At 39.7% G+C, this 26,517-nt stretch overlaps 1 protein-coding gene across 8 annotated transcripts in view; it reads left to right on the plus strand.

Moving 5' to 3' along the window:
• The window catches only part of CDC42BPA (CDC42 binding protein kinase alpha), a 178,469-nt gene that overhangs the window by 40,019 nt on the left and 111,933 nt on the right, over window positions 1-26,517 (plus strand). For 7 of the 8 annotated variants that reach the window (XM_023745028.1, XM_023745033.1, XM_023745036.1 and 4 more), the window contains exons 3-4: window positions 16,232-16,315; window positions 22,966-23,061. In XM_023745028.1, coding sequence (XP_023600796.1) covers window positions 16,232-16,315; window positions 22,966-23,061 — 180 coding nt within the window. The remainder of the gene's footprint in view (window positions 1-16,231; window positions 16,316-22,965; window positions 23,062-26,517) is intronic. The other variant, XM_023745035.1, reaches the window with a different exon arrangement.

The raw sequence follows: 26,517 nt of genomic DNA on the forward strand, positions 1-26,517 counted from the left end.
GTCTGCCCCCGGTGGTTAGTGCGTGTTGTAACTCTGGTCAGATGGTTGAATGGTTGGATGGTCGCTTAGGCTTTTATATATATAGATCATACATAATAGTTTCACTGCTGTAAAAATCCTCTGTGCTCTGCCTATTCATTCGTCCCTCCCCACACCCTCTCCACAGTTTTGCCTTTTCCAGTATGTCATACAGTTGAACTCATATAGTATGCAGCCTTCTCAGGTTGGCTTCTTTCATGCATTTAAATTTCCTTCATGTCTCCTCATGGCTTGGTAGGTCATTGCTTTTTGGCATTAAATAATATTCCCTTGTCCAAATGTGCCACCATTTATTTATCCATTCACCTACTGAAAAATACCTTGATTGCCTCCAAGTTTTGGCAGTTATGAATAAAGCTGCTTATAAACATCCATGTACAGGTTGTGGTGTGGACATGAATTTTCAGTTCAGTTGGGTAAATACCAAGGAGTCAGGATTGCTGGATCATATGATAAGAGTGTTAAGTTTTATAAGATTGCTAACATGTCTTCCAAAGTGGCTGTACCATTTTGCGTTCCCACCAGCAATGAATGAGAGTGCTGTTGCTTCGTATCCTCATCAGAATTAGCAGTTGTCAGTGTTTTAAATTGTGGCCATTCTAACAGGTGTGTAGTGGTATTTCATGGATGTTTTAACTATCATTTTCTAATGAAAGGTGATATTGAGCATCTTTTCAGTTTATTTGCCATCTGTATATATCTTCTATGATGAGATGGCTGTTAAGATCTTTGGTTCATTTTTTTAAAGGGGTTTGTTTTCTGATTGTTCAGTTTTAAGAGTTCTTGGTTTATTTTGGATGACAGTCCTTTATCAGATGTGTCTTTAGTTGATAAGCTTGAATTGATAAAAATTCTAGCTTATCAGACATCATACTCTTAATTTTTCAGTACTTTTAGGGTTTATTAAAGTTTGTCTTATGCTTATAATATGGCCTATTACATGAACACTCCATGTGCATATAATTTTGAAAGTAATTTTTATTCCATATTGGTTGCTTGTAGTCTTTTGAGGGAGGGAGTATTAAAGTCTTCAAATATAACTGTATGTCTCTCCTTCCTACAATTTTGTCTAATATATACTAATTATTAGACAAACTGATTTTAAAGTTTTTTGTGAAAATAATTAAGAATCATCAGAAAAACTCTTAAAAACTGGAACAATAGCAGACTCACTATATTTTACTTTTATTTTTTATCCCACTATACTTTAAAACATGTCATAAAGCTTCAACAGATAGCACATGAATAAGAAGTTCAGAAATTGTGACAAGCACACATAGGAATTTAATATTTGCTAAAGGCAGCATCTCTAATTAGTGCAAAAGAAATTTTTTAATAAATGGTCTTGAGACAACTGGATAGCAAATTGGAAATGTCCTTTTGTGGATCCCATTAAAATGGTTGGTATTGAATAAAGTGGTGATTTTTTAAAATAGTAAAAACTGGTTTCATCCAAAGCAGTGTTTTTTTTTTTAAAATTACGTTTATTGGGGTGACATTGATTTATAGGACCATATAGGTTTCCAACTAGTTTCAGGTGCCAAACTAGTTTTACCAAGGGATTAGAGGTCACTTAGATCTTTATCTAGTAGGGACCACCTAGCTTTGTTTTAAACTGTTCTATTAGGATTTATACTCTGCAGCTAGCACAGCAATTCCAGCCAGTGTTAGAATTGTTTATGCACATGGTCAGTCCAGGCTCATTGCATAAAGCGTCCATTATAAAGAAAATCATGCTGCGGAGAGGAACAGGCGGTGTGCAGCCCTGGAAGATTCAGCAGATTGAGGGTCTCGGGGCAATGTGGCCTTCTTTTTTTAAAGGATTATTATCTCTCCTCCTTTCCAAATCTGGAAAATGACGACTTGGAAAGGTGCCAAATATATGTGAGAATTTAAATCCTCTTAGAAATTACTATTTTCATTCCTTTGGAAACCTGGTCAAACCCTTCAGGGTCTCCCTCCGTTTTGCTCTGTGGAGATGTTCTGGTGGGAGAGGGCTTGGGGTTGGTGTAGCAGGATTTGGAGCAGCAGGCACTGTGTGGAACTAGTCTATGTGCAAGTCCTTATTAGGAGATTTAAAGAGCTCACTGCCTTGTGAGCAGTGAGGATCAGTTCTCTCGGAGGCCGAGATGTAGCCAGGGTTTGGAATTATTTCCTGTGTAAGAGAGCTCTGTTTAACCCAGAAAAGATAAACTGAAATAGTGTACACTGGTTTGGCCTAGTCTAGTCTTTCAGGTCCTAAAGCACACTAGCCATTGATTGTCTAAACTCTTCAGTCTTATCTGAATTAAAAAAATAGGAGGAATTTTCACCCCCATCCCAGGCTTACTCAAACTTGCCACATTAAACAAACACATACATGCAGGGATGGCTGGATACAGTTAAGGTTCAATTGTGTCTCCCTTCCAACCTTCTCAAAAAACTTCATGTTGAAGTCCTAACCTCCAGTACCTCAGAATAATTTTGAGGGATTTCTCTCCAATTATATTTCTATTCATAGGTAATAAAATTGGGATAATTTCATAAACATTAATATCTAACTAGCTTTTTTTAAAAAAATTAAATATGTTGCCTTTTCCCATGTGTTAAAATATTTCTTTATAAACCTGATTTTTAATGGCTTCATAAAAGCTCATATGTAGATGTTTCTGTAATTTACTTAACAATAATATTAAGGTAGAACGTATACTTTGAATGTAAGGATTTCCCTCTGTCCACTGAAATTTCCCAGCACCTGCAGTAGAATCTACTACATAGTAGGTGCTGAATACATATGTTAGAATAAAGAAATGGAATATTTAGGTGGTTCTATCTTTTCTGTATTAGAAATGATATATAAATAATGCTGTACAAAGCATTTTTATACATAATGCTTTCACTGCATTTCAGATGATTTTCTAAATCATTTCTTCTAGAATAAATTTCTAGAAGACCTTGGTGGTTGAAAGAATATAGACAGTAATAGTTTTTCGATTAGTTTTCTTTTCTCTATGAAATAACTGGTTCTCTATTTTTATACTTCAATGCTATACATTTTATATAGTAGTTATATTCTACAACAACCAAAAGGTTGTTGTTTTTAGTTTTTGTTTTTAAAGCACATTTTTTTTTTATTCAGGGAGCAGCTAGTGATCTTGTGACTGGAATATAGGGTGTTGCTGTTGGTGAAAGATGAGAATTGGAAGGTCATTTGGGCAAAGCAGTTGAATGACTCGGTATGCAGTGCTAAGGAACTCAGGATTGGGAGTCCTCTCACATGTGAATAAGCAGAATAGTGATACAGTCCGAATTCTTTCAGAGAGGTGGTGCTGGGGGGTGGGGGGAGGGGTAGTGCAGAGGAAGGAGTAGACAGAGAAGAGACCAGAGGCAGGGAGACCTGGATTTCTCACTTTCAGGCCTCCACATCGAATCAATCAACTTTTATGTCCTAAACATCCTAAGTCTCCCTTGAATGTCATCCTCTCTCCCCTCATTAGATCCTCAGGCTCTTAAACCTCAGCTCCTACTGCAGCCTCTCGCTTCACTCCCCGCCTCAGAATCGTTCTCCAGAGACCTGCTCTAGCTCAAGCCCACTATGAAGAATGGCTCTGTCACCTTCAGTTTAAGGTCTGGGTGATTAACAAGCTCCTCCACTCTTTGGATCTCCCGCCTCATTCCTTGCTCGTCAGCGCTGGGAGGAAGAGCTGTCTTAGGGAGGAAGACTACTCACTGTCCCTGGACATCGTCACCCCGCCCTCCCATGGGTGCTTCTTGTTTCTGTGCCTGGCTCAGGCCGCCCCACTTCCCCAAGTATCCCCACTCTCCAACCAGACCCACGTGGTCCCTCTTTTCTGGGGTTCATTTGGGTGTCAGGTACCGCTTCCAAGGAACTTTAACACTTTCACATAGTGTACATCTCCCATCCCCACTCTGCCTTTTGGGTCAGGGATCTCTCCTCTGCTTTTTATAGGACCTTGTGTTTCCCTCTTCTTTTCATGATGTACTGTGATTATGTTAGGTATGTTTCCCATACTGGACTGAGAGATTTTTGATGTGCAAGGACTCTTGTATTTATCTTTTATTCTCAGTAGTTAGCATAGCATCTGCCTTATAGGAAGGTGGCAAAAAATGACCTATTATCATTTTTGCAGATGAAATAGTGACGGCTTGAACTAGGTCAGTGGTAGTGAGAAAGAAGCGGGGTGGGAGGGACAGTTTGGAAAGAAGTCACTTGGGATGTCAGTGATGAGTTAAAGGTGTAGTAGTCATAGGTGATTGAGGTATGCAACGTAGAAGGTGAGTTTCGTATACAGGTTTTTGACTTGTTAAATTTGAGATATGTTCTGAATATTCTAGAGATGACTAGTAGGCATTTCGATATATGGGTCTAGATCAGCCGTGGGCAAACTACGGCCCGTTTGAAATGAATAAAACTAAAAAAAAAAAAAAGACCGTACCCTTTTATGTAATGATGTTTACTTTGAATTTATATTAGTTCACACAAACACTCCATCCATGCTTTTGTTCCGGCCCTCTGGTCCAGTTTAAGAACCCATTGTGGCCCTCGAGTCAAAAAGTTTGCCCACCCCTGATCTAGATACTAGGAGATAGATTTAGGAGTCATCAGTGTTAGACAGACATGAGCAGAGCAAGGACAATGGGCCAGGCATAGAAAGTCATCAGGGCAGAAAGCCCCGGATGCCTAGCAAGTGGCAAAATGGGGAAAACATGAACCTTGCCCCCAGGGTAACCTCTGCTCCCCTAGCACATCGCTGGTCAGGAGGTTTAGACCCCCTGACCTTTTCCTCCCTAAAGATAACATCTAGGCCTCAGTTGTATTTCAGCTCTAGGCTCAGAAAAGCAGCAAAACCAGACAGATGACACTATGGCTGCCTCAGGACATTGACTCATGACCCCTGCTCTGGCACTGACCCATCAGTGGAGACCCCCACCCTGAAAGAGCGCACCTGGAAAGCTGATGAATATTCTATTGGGTCACTCCCCTGAGGACTCCCCTAAGGTTTCCATCTGTAAGAGAGAGAGAGAAATATGCTCAGGACAAAGGACCCAGCGTGCTCTCCCTCCAAGGAACACGCCCCTGCCATTCCCTTCCGCTCTCCTGCCCCCACAGGTCTGTATCTCCCAACCTCTAAGGGACCCCATGAGACTTGCAACCAGGGGAGCCATGGGCAGAAGCAGCTCTTCCCGGGCTCACCCCCTGAGCCTGCCTCCAGGTCCCCCTTCTCTCTGACTTCTCAGTGAGCCAAGAGGCCAGCCTAGGCTCTCCTGTTGTTTCTTCTATGCCCGTCCTTGTTCCACTGTCCTAAGTGCATTTTTGCTGCAGTCATGGGCCCAATACCCTTTGGCTCATCCCAACCCCTTTTTCGTAAATAAATTCAAATTTTATTTATTCACTGTCTGCGATGGCTATTTAGCCTACCCATGCACCACCGACTTTAACCTTTCATGAGGCCCGGTGCACAAATTCATGCACCGGTGGGGTCCCTCGGCCTGGCCTGTGCCCTCCTGCAATCCAGGACTTCTCGGGACACCTCCCGAGAAGTCCTGGATTCGGCCCAATTCTGCAGGCCATGCCGATCTTGGGGCCAGGGAGGGACTCGGGAGGTTGGCCAGCCAGGGAGGGACTGTGGGAGGGCTCCAGAGCGTGTCCGGCCTGTCTCGCTCATTCCCGATCGGCTGGACCCCAGGAGCAAGCTAACCCACTGGTCAGAGCGTCTGCCCCCCTGTTGAACAGTGCGTGTCATAGCAACTGGTGAGCTGTCTGCCCCCAGGTGGTCAATGCACATCATAGTGAGCGGTTGAGTGGCCTTAGCATATCATTAGCATATTATACTTTGATTGGTTGAACGGCTGACCAGACAACCGGACACTTAGCATATTAGGCTTTTATTATAAAGGACGTATAAATTGGGGCATTTGGAATAGTTAATACAAGTCAGGAAGGAGAGGATATTCAAAAGATGGTGTAGCGGGTCCTTGGGGAACAGAAAAAAGAAAAGGGGAATATATTGATTGTCAGCAATGTCCAATAATGAAGAGAGATTGAAGCAGGTGAGAATTAAGAACAGTATGTTTTATTTGGTAATTGGAAGGTCATTATTGATCTTCCAATTGAGAGAATAATTTCAGTCCAGTAGAGTGAAATGAAACTAGGTTGAGTAGGTGATTGAAAGAGATTGGAAGCAAATAAATGTTGACCGAGTGGAAAAAGCAAGCATGCACTACTTCAAAATGTGCTTTTTGGAGAAATGATGCCTTACAGAAAAGGGATGTGATATCAATTTCTTTAGGGGAAGGTAGGGTAGCAATAAAGTTTTTGTTTTATTTTTGGTTGGGAAATGGTCTTGGAAAAGCTTGTCAGTTGATATTCAGGAGCTAGAAGAGTTTGAAGTCGAGAAACAAATCTTAATGGGACAATGGCAAGAAGGAAAGGAAGGGGAGGGTCTAGGGTCCAGATCTCAAATGATTCTTTTAGCCTTGAAAAGTGGTGGGGATATTTCTTCGTTGGGTTCTAAAGGAAAAGAAGTAAGGATAAGTGGAAATGTAGAAACATTTAAAGATGGCACGAGGGAAGGTGAAGGGTGTGTTTTTAAGGAAGTAGGTGACCAGGTCATTGCATGTGAGGGGTAGACAGGAGAGGGGTGGGCCAGGTGGTGGCGGTAGTGTGACACGGGTGTTTAGAAGATTGGGAAAGGACAGAGAGTTAATGGTGGGACTGCAGGCAGATCTTAGGGCTCGGTTGAGATTGAACTATGGAAAAAAGGAAGCAATAATCAAAATACTTAAAGAATACTTTTTTTTTCCCCATGAAAGGGACTAGAAAAAGAATAGTCACTGGAGAATTACTTGTAGTTACTCATTGGGATTGTGAGGCAGATAGTTCAGGACAATGGTATTTGCTCTACAGTCCTCATGCCAAGAAATACTGAAAATTGGGGTGCAGGGCTGAGGAGTGGGGCTGCAGGAAACAGCAGTCTGGCCATCTTTTGACTAGGAATAAGTCCTCCCTGGTCACAGGCCATTGCAATTTAAACCTCTAGATTCAGCTCAGAGTAAAGCGTGACTGATAATATTTGAGATTCAATGTGAGAAGGTGTCTTTTTTCTTTCTTTTTTTTTTGGTATTTTCTTGCTCAATTATTTATATTGGTTAAAGTATGTAAAACAGATTGCAGATAATTTACTCTGTTATACTAAGACAGAGTGAATTTTTGTATAGAAAAGTACTATTGGTTGTATTATGAGCTCTTGCTGCTTAGCTCTTCATTCCTGATTAAAATATCTCTGGTGTTCTTACATACCCTGTAGTATTTATCAACTAATAGAGTTTGAAATGTAGAGACAACCCTAAAGAGATCATTATTTCCTGCAAGTTGTTCTGTCTATACCAGGAGTTTGTAAATAGCTGCATAGACCAGTGGATGGGCTTACCTCGGTGCGGATATCTAATTAGAGCAGCGTTTCCATCAATTATGCTTTTTCTTAAAAAACTAAAACTATGAAAATAAAAGCATAATTTATGTAATTCCTACAAGACATGCATAATTCACGGGAAACAACAAAGGAGCAAGAAATAATTGAAAATCAACAACTCTACGCATTAAGAACCTTCTCTCTACGACTCAGTTGTCAGTTACTGCTTAACTTAACGCTGGGTTTTCCTTTTTGCTTTCAGGAAACCCTTTAACTTACGCCCTGGGTGTTGCCTGTCCACAGTTTCCTGGTGGCTCACCGCTTCTGCCTGCTCCAGCCTTGCTCCGGCAGCTCCAAGGCTTCTGGGCTTCAGAGCTTGTTGTGAAAGCTTGCTGCTTTGGCCTGCTACCCCTGCTTCAGGTGTCAAAAGCTTTTCATTAGCTTGCTTCCTCTAATCACTATAACTAGGCCCTCTGTGTCTGCATCACCTAGTCCCAGGGTCTGAAAGGAGAGTTATTTTTAGCTACTCATCCTTCCTTCAAAACTTGTACCTTGGGTCTCCTGGGATCAAGGGAGAGTAAAAGAAGTTTGACGTTAATACTGCATGATTCACTTTTGATAGCCTCTGCATATGTGGGGCTAGTCTTTAGTCCATGGGGCACACTGGTGTGGGCGTACTGGATTTTTATAGCCAGTGTCTGTTCTGACTGGTCGATGCCCATGCTGTACCAATTCTTTTTTTGTTTTGTTTTTAATATGTTTTTGTTTTGTTTTTTGAGAGAGAGAGAGGAAGGGAAAGGGATAAAAAAATAGAAGCATCAATGAGAGAGAAACATCATCAATCAGCTGATTCCTGCATGCCCCCTACTGGGGATCGGGCCTGCCATCCAGGCACATGCCCTCACCGGGAATTGAACCATGATCTCTTGGTTCCTAGGTAGATGCTCAACCACTGAGCCACACCGACCAGGCCATACAAATTCTGAAGTGTTTGACTATACCTATTGTATATGTAAATTGTGTCTCCAGAGAGAGGCTACCTTTAGCTGTTTAGTAAATTCCTTGTAGTGCTTTTACTTTGCTTGTTAAAGGGACTTAGTATTTTTTCATTAAGTATTTTGAACACAAACTGATCACTAACAGAGCAGTTTATAAAAATAAATAGTGATTTGCATGCATATTAACAGTGATCACCATTAACATGTCATTAGATACCAAGATTATAGGCATGATGAATGGGAGCTCTCTTTAGGACCCAGAGAACTGTTCTGTACTTAGAGTAAAGAACACTGGGTCTGTAATCCGCTGGTGAGGACTACGGAACTACTTTAGAGTGGTGTTAGAATTAAATAAGGCCATGTGAATGTGCTTAGTCCAGCGCCAGGCACAGAGTAAGATTTCTATAAATGGGAGCTGTTGGTTATTATCATTAAATAAATGATGGTAAAAATTATACAGGGGAGATAAAAGGAGACAAAGACACGAAGCAGTAAACAGTGAGCAGTCACAAATAGACGAAAGACAATACAGGCTAAATGTAAAGTCAAGACTTTAAAAGCCGTATGTATTGTTTCAAGAGCAACATGAGCTGGAATAATGTTATACACCCAATAAATCTTAAAAAACACACTTGTATCTCTTTTATCAAAGAACTTTTTTGAGTTTCAGTATCATTTTAGTACTATACTTGAAGCTGAGAGTGATGCCATACAACTTTCTGTGTATATCTGTCTGTATGGATTACAAGTCATCCATCATTTATTCAACAAATATTTGTCGAATGCCTATTGATTGACACCCAGAGAAATTATAAATCATTCATCATTCATTTATTTATTGAGTAACTATTGCTTCTCAAGTACTGGGCATATACTAGGGAGTAAATGAGAATAAATTATTTATGTCCTCATAGAACTTATATTCTAGTGAGTGAGGCTAACAATAAGCAAAATACGTAAGTAGAATATATGGTTTGTTAAATAATAGGAAGGAGCTAAGGGAAAAAGCAAGCAAAGAAATGAGATAGAAAGTGTGAAAGAGTGAGGGAGTGAGAGAGCAAGCCGTGCGGCTTCAATGGGGGAAGACTATTTGAGACCTTGGGAATAGTCATACGTGGGAAGGCCCTGAGGGATTGAGCCAGGAGGTCAGTATGTCTGGAGCAGAGTGAGCTGGAAGGAGAGTGGTGTGAGATCTGAGAGGCTGGAGGCCAGAAGATAAGTTCTATAAGGACTTTGACTTTTACCTGGAGAGAGATCGGCAGCCGCTGGAGTTTGGAGCAGAGGGGTGTTGTGATCTGAGCTGTGTACCAGGATCACTGCTGCCACATTGAGCATAGGTTGTGGGCGTTAGGCAGAAGAGAGGCCAGGCAGGACCACCCAGGCAACAGGTCATGGTGGCTTGGAGGAGGAGGGACAGAGGAGGGATGGTGAATCCTGGGTGTATTAAACATAGACTAGAATTGCAGAACTGCATGGCAACTGTTTCTTGGATGTTAAAATTCTATGTAATATAGTGTAAGCATTCCTAAATTATATATTGTAGCTATGTGATGATACTTAAGTTTTAAGAACTCATTCCTTTACTTGTCATCTACTGGTTGTTTTTTTTTTCAATTTTTCTAACATCATAGTGCTCTTAATGTGAAGTCTTTAAAGACATGTTTATATTTGTTTAAAAAAGATATCTTTGTTTTTTGTTAAATGTATAATCTTGCAGTCCATACTAAATGTGCTTTTCATTTTAGTCAAATAAATAAGAAAGGACATTTTTACATACTGCCCTCATATCTCAGTTAGCAATGGTTCTTAAAATCTAGAACCTGGAGTTACAGTTCTAGGGAAATCCTTTTTTTTTTTAACTTGTCTTCTACTGAAATGAATATAAAAATGACTTGTAGGTTTAAAGGAGAAAAGCAAGATCAATTTTTATTTTGTTATTTTATCAGCTTCATATTCTTATCTGATCATGTCATCAATTTGATAATTCAAGAATATTTCCTGAACTGACATTTTTATTTCATCACACCACATCTCTTTGGAGTAAAGTTTATAGGCAACTCATGAAACTGGTACACGATAGCATTGAGAATGTTTTTCAACTTTCAGCAGCCTGGCATCCCTGATTACCTCATAGATGTATAGAAAGGGTCTCATTTGGCCCTTATTAGCCACACTACAATACCTCTATAGTTAGTGCTGATTTCATGCCAAGATGAGGCGTGGTATTCCACACCATTCCTCTCTATGTTTCAAATTTTGCATGTTCCATACAGAAAATATAGAAATGTGAATAGAAATCCTATCACCTAGAAATACCTATACATATATATGGCATAGAACTTTATTGATGTGTATAAAAAATCTAGTGTACAAACTTGATTAAACTTATTTTAAGCAGATATTATGAACGTTTCCCTATTAAATAGTATTTTAACAGTATTTTCAAGAATGTGTATACTTTTCTATAATTTTGTGATATATTTAGTCAATTTCATCTTTCAGGATAATTAAATTATTTCCATTATTTTACTATTGAAACCTACACTATGGTAAATATTGTAGCTTAAATTTTATTTGTATGTATTTTCAATTGAGAATATTTCTTGCTATATTTCTATGTATATGGATGTGTCATGGCTATAAAATTATGGAAAGTTAGAAGTTGAAGAGATCAAAGTTTTTTATTTCATAGTTGAGATATTGAAGTAATGGGGATGTATAATGTCTGCCACCTGTTAGTGGTAGAGCAAGCGACAGTTAAGAGATTGGGCAAAATGTCTTAGTGCAGGGCCTGACACATACTAATAGCTAATACTTACTGAACACTTACTGAATGCCAGGCCCTGTGTGAGCACTTTATACTTGTATTATTCACTCTTTATCACAACTATGTAGGTAAGTACTATTGTTAACTCTGTTGTATTGTTGAGAACACTGAAGTTCTGAAAGGTTAAGTTATTTGCCCAGAGTCATATAGCTCATAGCAGAGCCAGGATACAAACCCAAGTGGTCTGACTGCAGAGTCGGTGCGATCACCACTGCCCGGCAGCCACGATAAGTGCTGGGTCAGTGTCTGAGTGTCCATAGTGCTGGGTTGTTCCATGCACACCTCCATAATCCAGCGGGGGTTTTGGTTCCAATACTTTTTGGATTTTAGAAAGATAATTTAGTTCATATGCTCTGTGGTGTTTTGTTGTTGTTGTTTTAATATATTTCTTTATTGTTTTCAGAGAGGAAGGGAGAAGGAGAGAGAGAAACATCAATGATGAGAATCATTGATCGGCTGCCTCCTGCACGCCCCCTACTGGGGATCAAGCCTGAAACCAGGCATGTGCCCCTGGCCGGAATCAAACCCAGGACCCTTCAATCTGCAGGCTGTCACTCTATACACTGAGCCAAGCCGGCCAGGGCAATATATGCTCTGTTTTATATAATACTCCTAATGAGGCTTGGGCAGCACCTCGTAAGGACATGCATCAGTGTTTCTGAAGCATGTTTATTCAGTAAGTGAGATAAAAGTCAGAAAACAAGTACTATAGTAGCCCAGTGGCAGTGCATGCTGCCAAATGGATTGTGGAAACCTTTTGACTTTTAGTATAGCAGGTGAGGGATGGCGGATTTACGTAAAACTCTTAGAAGATACCTGTCACTTAAAACACATTCGTGTGTTGGTGAAGACGACTCCTCCTAGCAGTAGTTATCAGCTGATAGGTACATACTCATAGGCATCGGGAGTTGGTGAGTCATGTAGTGCTGGGCGTACTTTCCTCACAACCTGATGTCAGGATTCCCTAAGTCACAGTAAGTGATAGGCACCTGGGTCTCTTCCCTGTCGAAGCATAGGCTGGTCTAGCCCAGGGCTCCGTCCTTCTGACCATTTGCGCTCCCCGCTGAGCCACATTGCCTCTCCAGAATAGCCAAACTTGTGTTTCAGCCTCTCAGAGACCTTGGCGAACCCGTGTTTCTCAAGTTTTCCTTGCTCTTTTTTCCAACCCCCTTTCTTTATTTTTTTCCATTTTTATTGAGAAATAATTGACATGTAACATTGTGCAATATTAAGGTTTACAAAATGATGATTTGATACTCGTATATACTGTGAAATGGTAACTGTAACAAAGTTAACACTTCCATCCCCTACATAATTACCTTTTGTGTGTGTGTGTGGTGAGAGCATTTAAGATTTTCTCCCTTAGCAACTTTTAGGTATATAATAACAACTAGAGGCCCGGTGCGAGGATTTGTGCACCGGTAGGGTCTCTCGGCCTGGCCTGCGCCCTCTCGCAATCCGGGACCCCTCGGGGGATGTTGGAGGCCCGGTGCATGGATTCGGCCCGATTCCCGCAAGCCAGGCCAAGGGACCCCACCAGTGCACAAGTCTGTGCCCTGGGCCTGTTTCAGCCCGATCCCCGCAGGACAACATTCATTTCCTCATTGCCCCAGCACCCAGTCTCTGGGAGCCACTATTCTGTCTCTTTCTAGGAGTTCAACTTTTTTAGATTCCACATGTAAGTGAGATCTTATAGTATTTGTATTTATTGTAGGTAAGTACTATTGTTAACTCTGTTGTATTGTTGAGAACACTGAAGTTCTGAAATGTTAAGTTATTTGCCCAGAGTTATATAGCTCATAGCAGAGCCAGGATACAAACCCAAGTGGTCTGACTGCAGAGTCGGTGTGATCACCACTGCCCGGCAGCCACGGGCTTATTTCAGTTAGCATAGTATTTTTAGGTTCATCCACGTTGTCACAAAAGCATGATTTCCTGCCCTTTTTATGGCTGAATAATCTTTCATTGTATATATGTATGCTACATTTTCTTTACCCATTCATCCATTGATGGACCTTTTAGGTTGCTTTCTATTTCTTGTACAGCCCCATTTAAAAAAGCATGGAACCCCCTAGGGCCGGGGTCGACAAATTGCGGCTCGTAGCCTCATTCGGCTCTTTGGCCCCTTGAGTGTGGCTCTTCCACAAAATACCACGTGCGGGCACGCACGTACAGTGCGATTGAAACTTCGTGGCCCACGCGCAGAAGTCGGTATTTTGTGGAAGAGCCACACTCAAGGGGCCAAGAGCCGCATGTGGCTCACGAGCTGCAATTTGCCGACCACTGCACTAGGAGACTAATTTAACTAAAACCCTTATTTCTGTAGCTATGGCCAGATGTGACTAAATACTGAAGTTATTTTATTTGAAATTGCGATATTTCCTCTTTCTTCCCATCATTTTAATTGATGAAAAGCTATAATCACAGTATTATAACCATTTATGACAATTACCAGGAAATGTTCTAGTATATATCATATATTATACACTGATTTTATTATATGGTCATATTACTTTTATTGCCATCTGATACAGGTATAAATGTATTAAATGCCCCTGATGTGTACATTTGCTATTAAGATTTTTACAAGTTTGGCATCTGAGTTTAAACCTACTCTCTATCCTTGGAAATATTCCTTTGAAGATACGCGGTGTAACATTTGTTCTCTCCTCCTGCATGTTAGGTCCCATGTGTCTTCCCTCAGCCCCCAGTCTCTGGAAACAGCCTTTGCCTCTTCTGTGGTCATTCTCAGCCCTTTACCTCCCCTGGCAGGGCCCTGGAATCTAGTCAGATGAAGCAGAGGAGTAGCAACAGAAACGTAACCAGTTTGTTGAGGGTGAAAATGTGGGCTTATTTGTATTTGACAGTTTTTGTCGTGTTTTTTGTAAGAGAACATTTATTGGGTAGATTACAGAGGTAGAAAAAGTAATTCCTTGAAGAAACGGGCTTAGAAAACAAGGTACAGAGGTAAAGGAAGGGCCCTTGTTGCTTGGGAGTGAGGAAGCTAATGCTAACGTGCCTGGGCAGGGAGGGGGAGCGGGAGGGAAAGGGGAAGGCATGGGCATGCTCCCGGGAGGTAGAGCGCCAATTTGACAGTTTTTTTTTTATCATAACTAAAATGCAAAATAGTGAAATAGGTGTTCCATTGTTTGTTGGAAAGGAATGTGTAGGGTCTACAGTTTGTAGAGCTGTTAGGCTTAATTGGTCTTTGGGGTGAGTGTGTGTGAGAGAGAGAGAGAGAGAGAGAGAGAGAGAGAGAGAGAGAGAGAGTTGAGGGTTGTGGAATAGAGTATAAAAATATGTGGTGTGTAGAAGAATACAAAGGCAACAAAATCTCAGACATATGCCAAAACAATTTCTTCACTGATACAGCTCCTAGGGCAGTTGAAACTAAAGAGAAAATGAACAAATGGGACTACATCAAAATAAAAAGCTTCTGCACAGCAAAAGAAACCATCAACAAAACAACAAGAAAACCCACCTCGTGGGAAAACATATTTGCCAACGTCATATCTGATAAGGGCTTAATCTCCAAAATTTATAGGGAACTCATACAACTTAACAAAAAGAAGATAAACAATCCAATCAAAAAATGGGCAAAGGATCTAAATAGACACTTTTCAAAAGAGGACATTCAGAAAGCCAAGAGACATATGAAAACATGCTCAAAGTCACTAATCATCCGAGAGATGCAAATCAAAACAACAATGAGGTACCATCTCACACCTGTCAGAATGGCCATCATCAACAAATCAACAAACGACAAGTGCTGGAGAGGATGTGGAGAAAAAGGAACACTTGTGCACTGCTGGTGGGAATGCAGACTGGTGCAACCACTATGGAAGGCAGTATGGAGGTTCCTCAAAAAATTGGAAATGGAACTCCCATTTGACCCTGTGATCCCACTTCTAGGAATATATCCCAAGAAACCAGAAACACCTATCAGAAAGGATATATGTAACCAGATGTTCATAGCAGCACAATTCACCATAGCTAAGATCTGGAAACAGCCTAAGTGCCCATCAGTAGATGAATGGATTAGAAAACTGTGGTACATCTACACGATGGAATACTATGCTGCTGTTAAAAAGAAGGAACTCTTACCATTTGCAACAGCATGGATGGAACTGGAGAGCATTATGCTAAGTGAAACAGGCCAGTCAATGAAGGAAAAATACCACATGATCTCACTCTTGCGTGGATAATTAAGACCATTACAAACTTTCGAACAATAATAAATACAGTGGCAGAGCTGCCTCAAACTGATTGTCGAACTGCAGTGGGAAGGCCAGGGAGGGTTGGGGGACAGGAGGGAGGGGAGTAAGAGATCAACCGAAGGACTTGTATGCATCCATATAACCATAACTAATGGACATAAGACACTGGGGGGTAAGGGAGGGCAGGGGCTTGTCAAGGGTGGGGTGGGGGGGAAGGACACTTATGTAATACCCTTTGTAATACTTATAGCGAAAAATAAAAAATAAAAAATAAAAATAAAAATATGTGGTGTGAAAATTAATGTCATTTGCAGTGTATTTCATGTTGCTTGATCCCCACAAAATAGATTTGTTTTGACAGTAGGCATTTGAGAATTGTGTTGGAATTTGGCATATAATATTTAATAAGCTCTAGTATTTCATCTTGTACATTTTGGTCAGTTTCTTAGTGATAGTTCAGTTGAGTTTAAATTCCAGGACAGAAAACTCGAAAAGGAGGATGTAATGTGAAATCACCAACTGATACAGTGTTCACGATACAGTTATTTGTTTGGCATTTTTCATTAATGTAACTTTTCAACTGACAATGTTATTTGATTTAGGATCTTAGAATTTGAACTGCATGGAAATCATTGATAATTTTGGTATTTATTTTTTTTTACAGAGAGGAAAAAGGAAAATGGATGACTAAAAAAGTATTATTTGTTGTATTTTAAAAGTTGTATTTCCTTTTTCTAGGTTGCTGTAGTGAAACTAAAAAATGCAGATAAGGTATTTGCCATGAAAATACTGAATAAATGGGAAATGCTGAAAAGAGCAGAGGTAAGGTCCTAATTATTGGAATATTTAAATAAAATCTTAGAAATATTTAAGAGGAGATATAAAATTATAGAGAGCCAATAGATCCTTAAATATCACTTAGTAACATTTTATCTATGATGACATATTTTAAGGCCATAAGAGACAAATTCAATAATTCACAATTGTGAGATAGGTATGATAAAAGTTATAATTCGTGCTAATTTAATATTGTCTAAAAACCAAGTGGGAACCCTTGATGCGGTGCTTACACATTTATGTTCAAAGGAGATGTGTAAAAGAATTTCTGTGTAGGAAGAAATAATGTGGAAAGTTCCTTTTATAGGAAATTCAGTGATGATTGGCTTGAAGTTTGTCATATCTTGTTTCTGCCGTTCTGCATTTCTCTGTTTTCTGCTCCAAGCAATAGTCAGCAGAAGCTTGAAATGCCCTCTAAGAATTCTGTTTATTGCTGGTCATGCAGTTGAATTCATTTTCTTTTATATTATTAAAAAATGGTCGTAAAATCTGCTCTTGCAAGAATTGTCCGTGTTCTTATGTTGGTGCAGGATTTCAGGGGAAGATGGATGAGAGTGATGTTCAGCTGTCCAATAGTTGGTGTGGATGCTCAGAACTGGCACCACACATGGATTTGGGGTCGGTTCTGGACGGGGCAGGGCACTCAGGTCTCGGGGAAGCAGTTGCTGGTATGGGAGCATCTTGGTATTTCACTTGTAGAAGGGTCCTACACCGAGCATGCAAAGATACAGCCCTGGAGGTTAGTACACTTTATAAGAGGATAATGAGAAATTAGCCCTTAGAAGTCTTTCTTTATCTACCAGTACGTGGCGCAATCTGAAAAAGAACAGACATAGGAAAAAGCAAAAAAGCATTCCGTTGATGTTAGAATTGGTAGTGACAGTAAATACTTCATGATTTCTTTTGGGAAATTTGAAAACTATGACAAACACAAAGAAGAAACTAATCACTAGCATCTCATCACCTAGAATTAATCAGTACAGTTTTTGGCAAGTTTCTGCTTTCAGTTTTTTGTCCTGTGCATCTACTTCAAAAAACTGCACAAGCGAAATACAAATACATTCTTTCTGAACAAATAGTAGCAAATAACAGATAAAGGTAACGTACTCTGAGTTCACCCCACCCAGGTCCAGCCCCTCTCTACCTCCCACAGGTAATTACTATGCAATCATATCTTGTTTAAAACGTATCAGGGAACGATCATGGCACTCTGGCAGATGTGCCAGTGCCCAGTATATTTAATAACTTCAGTCTTTTCTTTTGGGCGTCCCTAAGACTGAATTGCCGTATTGTCATTACTTGATTTTCCATTAGTAACACTGAGATTGAGTTTAATGTGTAGTATATTTATTGGGGACTTCTTTTGAAACCAACACCTATAGAAGGGAAATTAGGTGAAACATGATTGACCAGGGAGCAGGCAGGCTGTCCCACCATAGTAGCTTTGTTGATATAACAGGAGGTTTTGATAAAGCAGAGCTTGGAGCAGAAATGGCCCTTCGGAGTTGCCCTGCATTGGGCCAGATGACTGACGTTTATGCACCTGCCTCCGTCAGTCCCTGGGTACAGGCTACCTCCCGCAGGACATGGCCTAGTAGGCTTTCTGCAGGTGAGGCGCACCCTGCAGGAGCTGGCGGCATAGCCAGCAAGTGAGCAACAAGTCTCATTATTAAGAAATAGTAAATAATTATGTTGTAATCATTTCACAGAAATCATCATTGTAGTCAATTTAGTGTTTCAGAGTTAGAACTTCTAAAAAATTGAGTTATAGTTTGTACTTTATTTTTTAATCCTTGTCCGAGGATATGCTTAATGATTTTTTAGAGAGAAAAGAGAAGGGGGGGGGGGGAGGGAGAGAGAGAGAGAAAGAAAAAGAGAGAGAAACGTCCATCGGCTGCCTTCTACACACCCCGACCGGGGATCGAACCTGAAACCTTTCCATGTACAGGACCGCACTCCAACCAGCTGAGCCCCGCCGGCCAGGGCTGCGCTTATGTTGATGAAGTTGGATGTGCTGGGGAAGAACTGTGAAAAGGCAGGATAACTGTTAGCTTTCATTGCTGATGGGAAGAAGTGGCAAAGTTGTAGGTAAAACAAGGGGTAGTTGAAAGTTAAATATTATTTTCTTGAATTAGAATGCACTAGTATATCCTGTGTCTGAGGCAAGATGGAATGGAAATTCTTCTCCCTGTCCTTTCCATTAAGTAGCTGAAGAGTCTGCACATTAATTATAAAACAAACATGACCAGGCTCTGAACGGCAGAGAGAAGGTGGACCAACTAGGGACCTGGGGGTTCTGTTGAACAGCACTTCCTCTATGACAGTGGTTCTCAACCTTCCTGATGCCGCAACCCTTTAATACAGTTCCTCATCTTGTGGTGACCCCCAATTTCATTGTTACAAATTGAACATAATTAAAGCATAGTGATTAATCACAACAACAATATGTAATTATATATGTGTTTTCCGATGGTCTTAGGCGACCCCTGTGAAAGGGTCATTTGACCCCCAAAGGGGTCGAGACCCACAGGTTGAGGACCACTGCTCTATGACGTCGGGTGCGTCGTGCCGTCTCAGAGCATGTGCATGTGAAATGAAAGTCAGAGGGACTGTGAATGATGCTAATCAGAGATGTGCTGTTGACTGTCCTGGGGTGCTCCAGTTGGTGTATACCGGGGTGGAAGTGATTTAAAAATAATTTTTACACTATAGGATTTTCACGTTGTGCTGACCCTAGAATTTATCCACTCCCTGGATTAACTCCTCAGTAATGAAACCTCTTGGGTTTGGGGGACAGGTACACATTAATCTTTAGTAGCTATTGCTAAATTGTCTTCGAAAACGTGTTTGTTGTCTCCCTCATTTGCCAGTTTTAGATGTTATCAAATGATTTCTCTTCCTTAAAACATTTTTTCTGACAAATAAGTTAAAAAGTGACATCTCATGTTTGGTTCAGCCATCAAATATACATTGGAGATTTAAAAGTAAATTGATGTCTTGGTGTATAAGACCTGACATTGGATGCCTGGCTGGTGTGGCTCAGTGGATATGCACCGACCCAAGAACCAGGAGGCCATCAATTCGATTTGTAGTCAGGGCACAGGCCCGGGTTACAGCTTGATCCCCATTGGGGGTTGGGGTGTGTGTAGGAGGCAGCCGATCAGTGTTTCTCTTGATGTTTCTACTCTATACCTCTCCCTTCCTCACTCTCTAAAAACTCAATAAAAACATTTAAAAAAGGACCTGATATTGGAATTCTTACATTTTTCAATTTAAAATTCCACTTTTTTTTTTTAATGAAAAGTTTTGGCTTTTCTCCCCTGGAATATTGGAATAATTTAGTTATTATTTGAAAGAATTTCTCTGTTAATATTTTATAGGAGATAGAAGTCTAAACGAGAAGCCAAAAGTACATATAGTCATGAGTGGATTTTCTTGTTTTAACACATGATTTCCAAGTATTCAGGTAATTGGATGTACTGTATAGGAATGTATAAGAATGTCGCTTTATGAATGTGTACCTATGGATCTAGGGAAGAGAACCATGTGACAGTTTTGCAGAATTATTATTCTTTTTATCTGGGCCATATTAACTTCTGTTTTATCATAGGTATTCCTATTGCTCTTTCTCTTTAACCAATAGCCCATTAAGGATAAAATTTAAACAATAAAAATATCAAACTGCAAATCCGTCAAACCCATCACTGTCCCCAGCAGAATGTTTGGTTGAATAGAAACAGAGTGATAGGATCTGAAGAAGTCATGTGATCTCCAGTAACCCCTCCTACTGGTCATTGTATTCTTAGAGACTTAAATGTTCTGTTCTTGAAGGGGAATATATTTTTTTAATTCAGTTTTTTTTTAAGGGCAATTGAAGTAGAGATTTTTACAGCCTTTAACCATGTTGAATCCTTGGGACAACTTTATGAACCTCATGGTATGCATCGTGGTTTGGTTAATATTGATCAAGGACAGGGTTTCTCAGCAAGGGCCCTTGTGATATTTGGTGCCAAATAATTCCTTGTGGGACTGTCCTATGCATTGTAGGATGTGTGGCAGCATCCTGGCCCCTTCCCACTGGATGCCAGTGGCATTAACGCCCTTCGCCCCAGTTGTGACAACTGAGGACAGTGTGACTTATGGAACCAAAAAAAGAGACTGCACTTCACATCTAAACTCAGTGTCTGAGGCACTAATAGGAGTAGTTTCATCCTGGATGTTTATGGATAAAGCCAACTGATGTCTGGGATTTGCTTGAAAATTTGTACACATGGACGTGCACATATGTGCATGGAGGGAGGTTGGGAGTAAGATGAAACAAGATTGAGGAATAACATAATTGTTGAAGTTGATTGATGGGTACATTGGGGGGAGATGGCTATTTTATTGTTCTTGTATATATTTAAAGTTTTATATCAAAGCTTTACATTAAACTATATAAATAGTTTCTTTATATTTTATTAAAAATTTTTTTTTCATGAAACAGAATAGAATAGAATCTACTGAAGTTTAATTTGTTGACAAAAAGTCTTTGGAGCTTTATTTAGTTTGGAGTCATCTATCAGATGTTTATTAGATTCTAGCTGGAATGTCTCGAAAATTCCAGATAGCAGTCATAATAAAGGAAAGCTGGGAGAAGGGTGTCTCCTAGGCCCTCATAGCCTTTACCACCTCTGAAGGTTAGCAGCAAACACAGCTTCACAGCAGTTAAATTCCACACCAGAACGTAGTGGTGAGCATGCCAAGTGATTCCACTTTCTCCCTGAAATGAACCAAAGCATAATGTAGATTTTAATAACCCAATTAAAGGGTTTAATCTTTAATTGCTTTTAATATTTTCTCTGGTGATACTATTTTATACATGGCTTTGGAAATTCTATTTGATCAAATAAAATTTATGTAAATACTTATTAAAAATCAGGATACCTAATTAGGGTAAAATAGGTAATGTTAATTGTTTTGTATGTCATCGCTATTGAATTTACCTTGTGCTATATAAGTATGAAGCACCTATATGTAGAGTACTATATGATGATTTTTCAGTGTGTATGGAGTATGGTACAACCATTAAGAAAAATTAGGTCTCTAATGGAAAGGTGTTTAGATATATTGTTACTTAACCAAACAGCTTACAGAGTACTGTGATCTCATTTGTAAAGAAAAGATAAGGGATATGGGATACTACATGAATTGTGTATGGTATGTGTGTATAAGCTTATGTATACACAGAAATTTTCTGAGAAGATATTCAACAGAACTTACATGGTACCCTCTGGACACAAGTGGATAATGAAAGTAAGGGGGACTCATGGAGACTTTCCGTTTCTACTTTACCTTTATAATATGGAAATATTCTCAGAAAAAATCAAAACTTTTACAAGTTAATAAGAAAAAGACAAGCCGTAACCGGTTTGGCTCAGTGGATAGAGCGTTGGCCTGGGGACTGAAAGGTCCCAGGTTCGATTCCGGTCAAGGGCATGTACCTTGGTTGCGGGCACATCCCCAGTAGGGGGTGTGCAGGAGGCAGCTGATCGATGTTTCTCTCTCATCGATGTTTCTAACTCTCTATCCCTCTCCCTTCCTCTCTGTAAAAAAAAAAAAAAAAAAAAAGAAGAAGAAAAAGACAATTCATTAGAGAAAATGGACAAAGGGAGTGAACAGTTCAGAGAAAGTTCAGGTGTTCAATAAGCATATATCTAAAGTTATTTATCTGCACCTATAAGTAGGAATAAATTAATGAAGAGAACAATAAGATATTATTTCACACCTATCATATTGATACACACTTAAAAGTCTAATAATGCCAAGTACAGTTGAGGATGTGAGGAAAAGGGTAGATTTCATATAGTGGGGTGAGGGTAGTAATTGGCACACCACTTAGAAAAGAAAATTGGTTTTATGTGGCTGCAGTTGAAAATGCTTCTACCATTTCTACTTTTAAATGTATAATCTAGATAAACTCTTGTACATTTGTACAAATATATTCATTGCAACATTGTAATAACATAAAATTGGAAATAACCTATGTTTTCATGATGAGGAGGGTTGCATAAATTTCTTAGTATTCAAACATGGAATATCATAGCAATTAAAAGGAAAATAAGTCATGATTGAGTAAAAAGTAATCAAGTTGCAAAAGAGTAGATAAAAATTATACCATTTGTGGAAATTTTCAAAACACTTCTATTATTTTTTTAGTCACAGACATGTGATCAAAGCATATGATGGGAATACTACTACTAAATGCTAACTTCAGATTATTTATTATATCAGGGGAGGAAGGGAGGAGAATCCAATAGTAGTAGGAAGGCTACAACTTGTATCTCATTTCCTTAAAAATAAAAAGATCAGAAGTAAATGTGGAAAATGTTTAGGGTATTATCTAGGTGGTAGGTTGGACCATGAGTGTTGAATGATGCTGTGTGCTTCCTGATTCTTTGAACTCTTAATGGTATTTGAAGCATACTCCTCCAGGTGTCTGATTTCTGGTTGACTTGTTGAAAGTCATATAATATTGGATGTACTCTTTTTCCAGAATAGCAAGTATAATAAATACATTGAGCGAATGTTTGCACAGTGTATTTCCTAGTTTTACATAAAGTGTCCTCTATCTAAAATGCATTTTCTCTTTTCAGACGGCATGTTTTCGTGAAGAAAGGGATGTGTTAGTGAATGGAGACAATAAATGGATTACAACTTTGCATTATGCTTTCCAGGATGACAACAACCTGGTAAGAATCATTTTTCCAGTTTTACTGAGAAATAATTGACATATATCACTGAATAAGCTTACAGCCTACAGCATGAGGGTTTAATTTACATATAATGTGAACTGATTACCACAGTAGGTTCAGCTAATACCTGTTTTCTCATGTAGCTACAATAAAAAGAAAATAAAAAGGGGGGAAAATCTCCTTATGTTGACAGTTCTTAGGACTTCCTCTCTTAACAACTTTCTTATGTGTCATGGAGCAGTGTTAGTGATCGCATCGTGTGTGCATTATATCCCAGGAGTTATTTATCTTACAACTGAAGTTTGTACATTTCTGCAGTCCCCACTCCCCGGCTTCCCCCCTCTGGTAGCCATGAGTGATTTCTGTTCCTGTGAGTTTGGTGTCTGAAAGGACTAGGCTGTGAAAGATGAGAGGAAGGCTAGTGTGATTAGAGGACAGCAGTGAAGGGAGAAAGATATGAAATGAGGCTTCCAGTGTGTGGATCATGCTGAGGAATTCAGATTTTATTTTAATTTCAAGTTGGGTTTTAAGGGGAGTGTGATACAGTTTTATATTTTACATAGACCATCCTGGCAGCGGTGTGGGGAGGGATTTCAGGAGCAAAACTAGAGAACGAGCTCTGGCCGGGTGGCTCCGTTGGTTGGGCATCATCACATCCACCAAAAGGCTGTGGGTTCAGTCCGGTCAGGGCACACCCTCGGGTTGCGGATCCATCCCCAGGCTGGGCGTGCACAGGAGACACCTTCCGATGTTTTCCTCTCACCGATGTGCTGGAGTGGAAGTCAGTGGAGGAGAGGAATCAGAATGACTCCCAGTTGGCCAGGTCTGCTTTGTGGGATTCAGTGGTTGGTACTTGATGAATTGAGTTGGAGAAACAGGGGGATAAGAAAATTTAGAGCAGATGGGAAGATGATTCATTTAATGTGGCCTGTGTTAGCTTTGGATGTCATGTGATTCATTTATGAGTCTGGTGCGTCTGAGGGTGAATAGCACTACACATCTGGGAGTTCCTATAAATCATATTTCAGCAAACTATGGCCTGCAGCTCAAATCTGGCCCACCACCCATTTTTGTATAGCCTGCAAGCTAAGAATTGTTTTTGTATTTTTAAATAGTTGAGAAGAAATCAAAAGAGGAGTATTTTGTGACTTGTGAATATTATATTACATTTGAATTTCAGTGGCCATGAAATTTTATTGGAAAACAGCCATGTCGTTGATTTATGTATTGTCTACGGCTGCCTTTGCACCACAGTGGCTGAGTTGACTATTGTGACAGAGACTGGCCCTGTGACAGGGAAACACTCTGCATGTGTTACTGCCATTGCTTTGCAAATTGCAGTGACAGTTATAACTTGATAGCTTTGGAAGTGCTATATATATTGCTGTATTGTGTCATTGTTAATAGTGCATATGGATTATGGCAAATTAAGGAGAAGAAAACGATAGACTTCAAATATCATTCGTTTAAAGCACAGCAGAATGTGGATTATTTTGTTAACAAATTAAATGACAGCGTATTGTTTATTATGCAACTACACTACAACTGTACTAATAGAAGCAAATAAAAATGTTTGCACTCTGAGCACTCATTCCAACATTCCTAACACAGGAGAACAGCAGTCAGTAAAGTTAGAAAATTTAAAACAGAATATCTTATCATAGCAGAATTACTTTACAAAAATAAAAAATGACATGAGGCTGCAACTGTAGGAAGTTCCTTGAGTGGCTCATTTGTTAGCCAAGCAAGGAAAGCCTTACACCAATGTTGAGATAATTAAATCATGTCTGATTGCAGCAGCCAAAGAAATGTGTCCACAGAAAATTAACTTGTCTAAGACTTTTAGCCTTTTGGTGAGAACAGTTGCTCAAGAATTGAGGAAATTGGGAACAACATCAATGGTTGATTATAAAACCAGGGAAATGATTTTGAGTGGTTTTCTTTGGCTCTTTGAGTTGAAAAATGTTACTGATTCTGCTCAGTTCTTGTTATTTGAAGAGTCAATGCTGAGTTTGAAGTAACTGAGAAATTAGCCTGTATGAATAGTTTGTGTGATACAATATAGTCAATAGCATTTCCAAAGACGTTCAGAAAACACTAATCTGGCACAAACTGAATTGGAATCTGCTACGATGTATTACAGTGGAGAATGATGACGTGTGAAGCAGAAAGAGGCCTAGTTGGACATATACACAAATGGTTAAATATTAGGTGCTGTAAGCACCTCATGCTGTCTTATTAATCAGCAGGTGGTTTGCAGCAAATATTTTAACCTGTCATGTGTTAGTGAACCAGTAGTATCAACGTTGAACTTCATTAAGTCTCATGGACACAAGTGTTATCATTTTCATGAATTTGTGTCAGAAATCAAAGCTGAATATCCTGTCCTGCTATATAATACAGCTGTTCAGTGGTTTTGTAGTGGTAACATATTATTGCAATATTTTGAACAAAGGACCAAGGTTGAAATATTTTTGAACCAAAATACCCATCCTCAACCATTATTATGAAATACTGAATTGCTTTGGAAAATAGCTTTTTCTGTAGGCTTCATATGTTTTTTAAAAATATTTAACCTAAATTACAAGGCAAAGCAGCACTTACATGGAAAACTCACACTGTGGTGAATTCATTTTGACAGCTAATGTTGCTTGAATCAAACACAATGTCAAGTTGTTTTATTTATTTCCCATGCTGTCAAAAGTGAAAAGAAATGAGATCTTCATTCCCATACAGATAAAAAGAAGTGAGGTCTTCATTCCTACACAGGTTTGCAGCAGGTAGATCTTTTGAACTCAAACTATATATAGTTCTAGCATTAATTTTGGGGACTTGGTGCAAGTGAAAAGGAAATGTTAATAGTTAAAAATCCACTTAACTGGGCAGTTGAGAACTTCCACCTAACCTTCAGTTAGAAGTGACTAATTTGCATTGTATTGACATGCTTAGATTCCCTCTGTGGGTTCAGTTAATTTGCTAGAGCAGCTCACAGAACTCAGGTGAAAGAGATGCACAGGGAGAGGGGCACAGAGCTTCCATGCCCTCTCTGAGAGCGCACTGCTCAAGAGCACCTCCACTTGTTGGCCAACCTGGAACTCTCCAAACCCCATCCTTTTGGATTTTTATGAAGGCTTCATTACACGGGCATGTTTGTTTAAATCATGGATCAATCATGATTGATTCAATCTCTACTCCAGCCCATTTCTTAGAGGCTAGGGGTGGGCGGGACTGAAAGTTCAAACTCTCTCGTCTTGGTTGGTTCCCCTGGCAGCCAGCTCTCATCCTTAGGTTACCTAGGAGCTTTCCACAAGTTGCCTCATTAACATCAACTCTGGTCTAGTTGAAAGGGGCTTATTATCAATAACTAGAGGTCTGGTGCACAGATTCATGCACTGGTGGGGTCCCTCGGCCTGGCCTGTGCCCTCTCGCAATCTGGGCCCCCTTGGGGGATGT

Source organism: Myotis lucifugus, unplaced genomic scaffold (genome assembly GCF_000147115.1).
Source record: "Myotis lucifugus unplaced genomic scaffold, Myoluc2.0 scaffold_510, whole genome shotgun sequence".
Lineage (NCBI taxonomy): Eukaryota > Metazoa > Chordata > Mammalia > Chiroptera > Vespertilionidae > Myotis > Myotis lucifugus.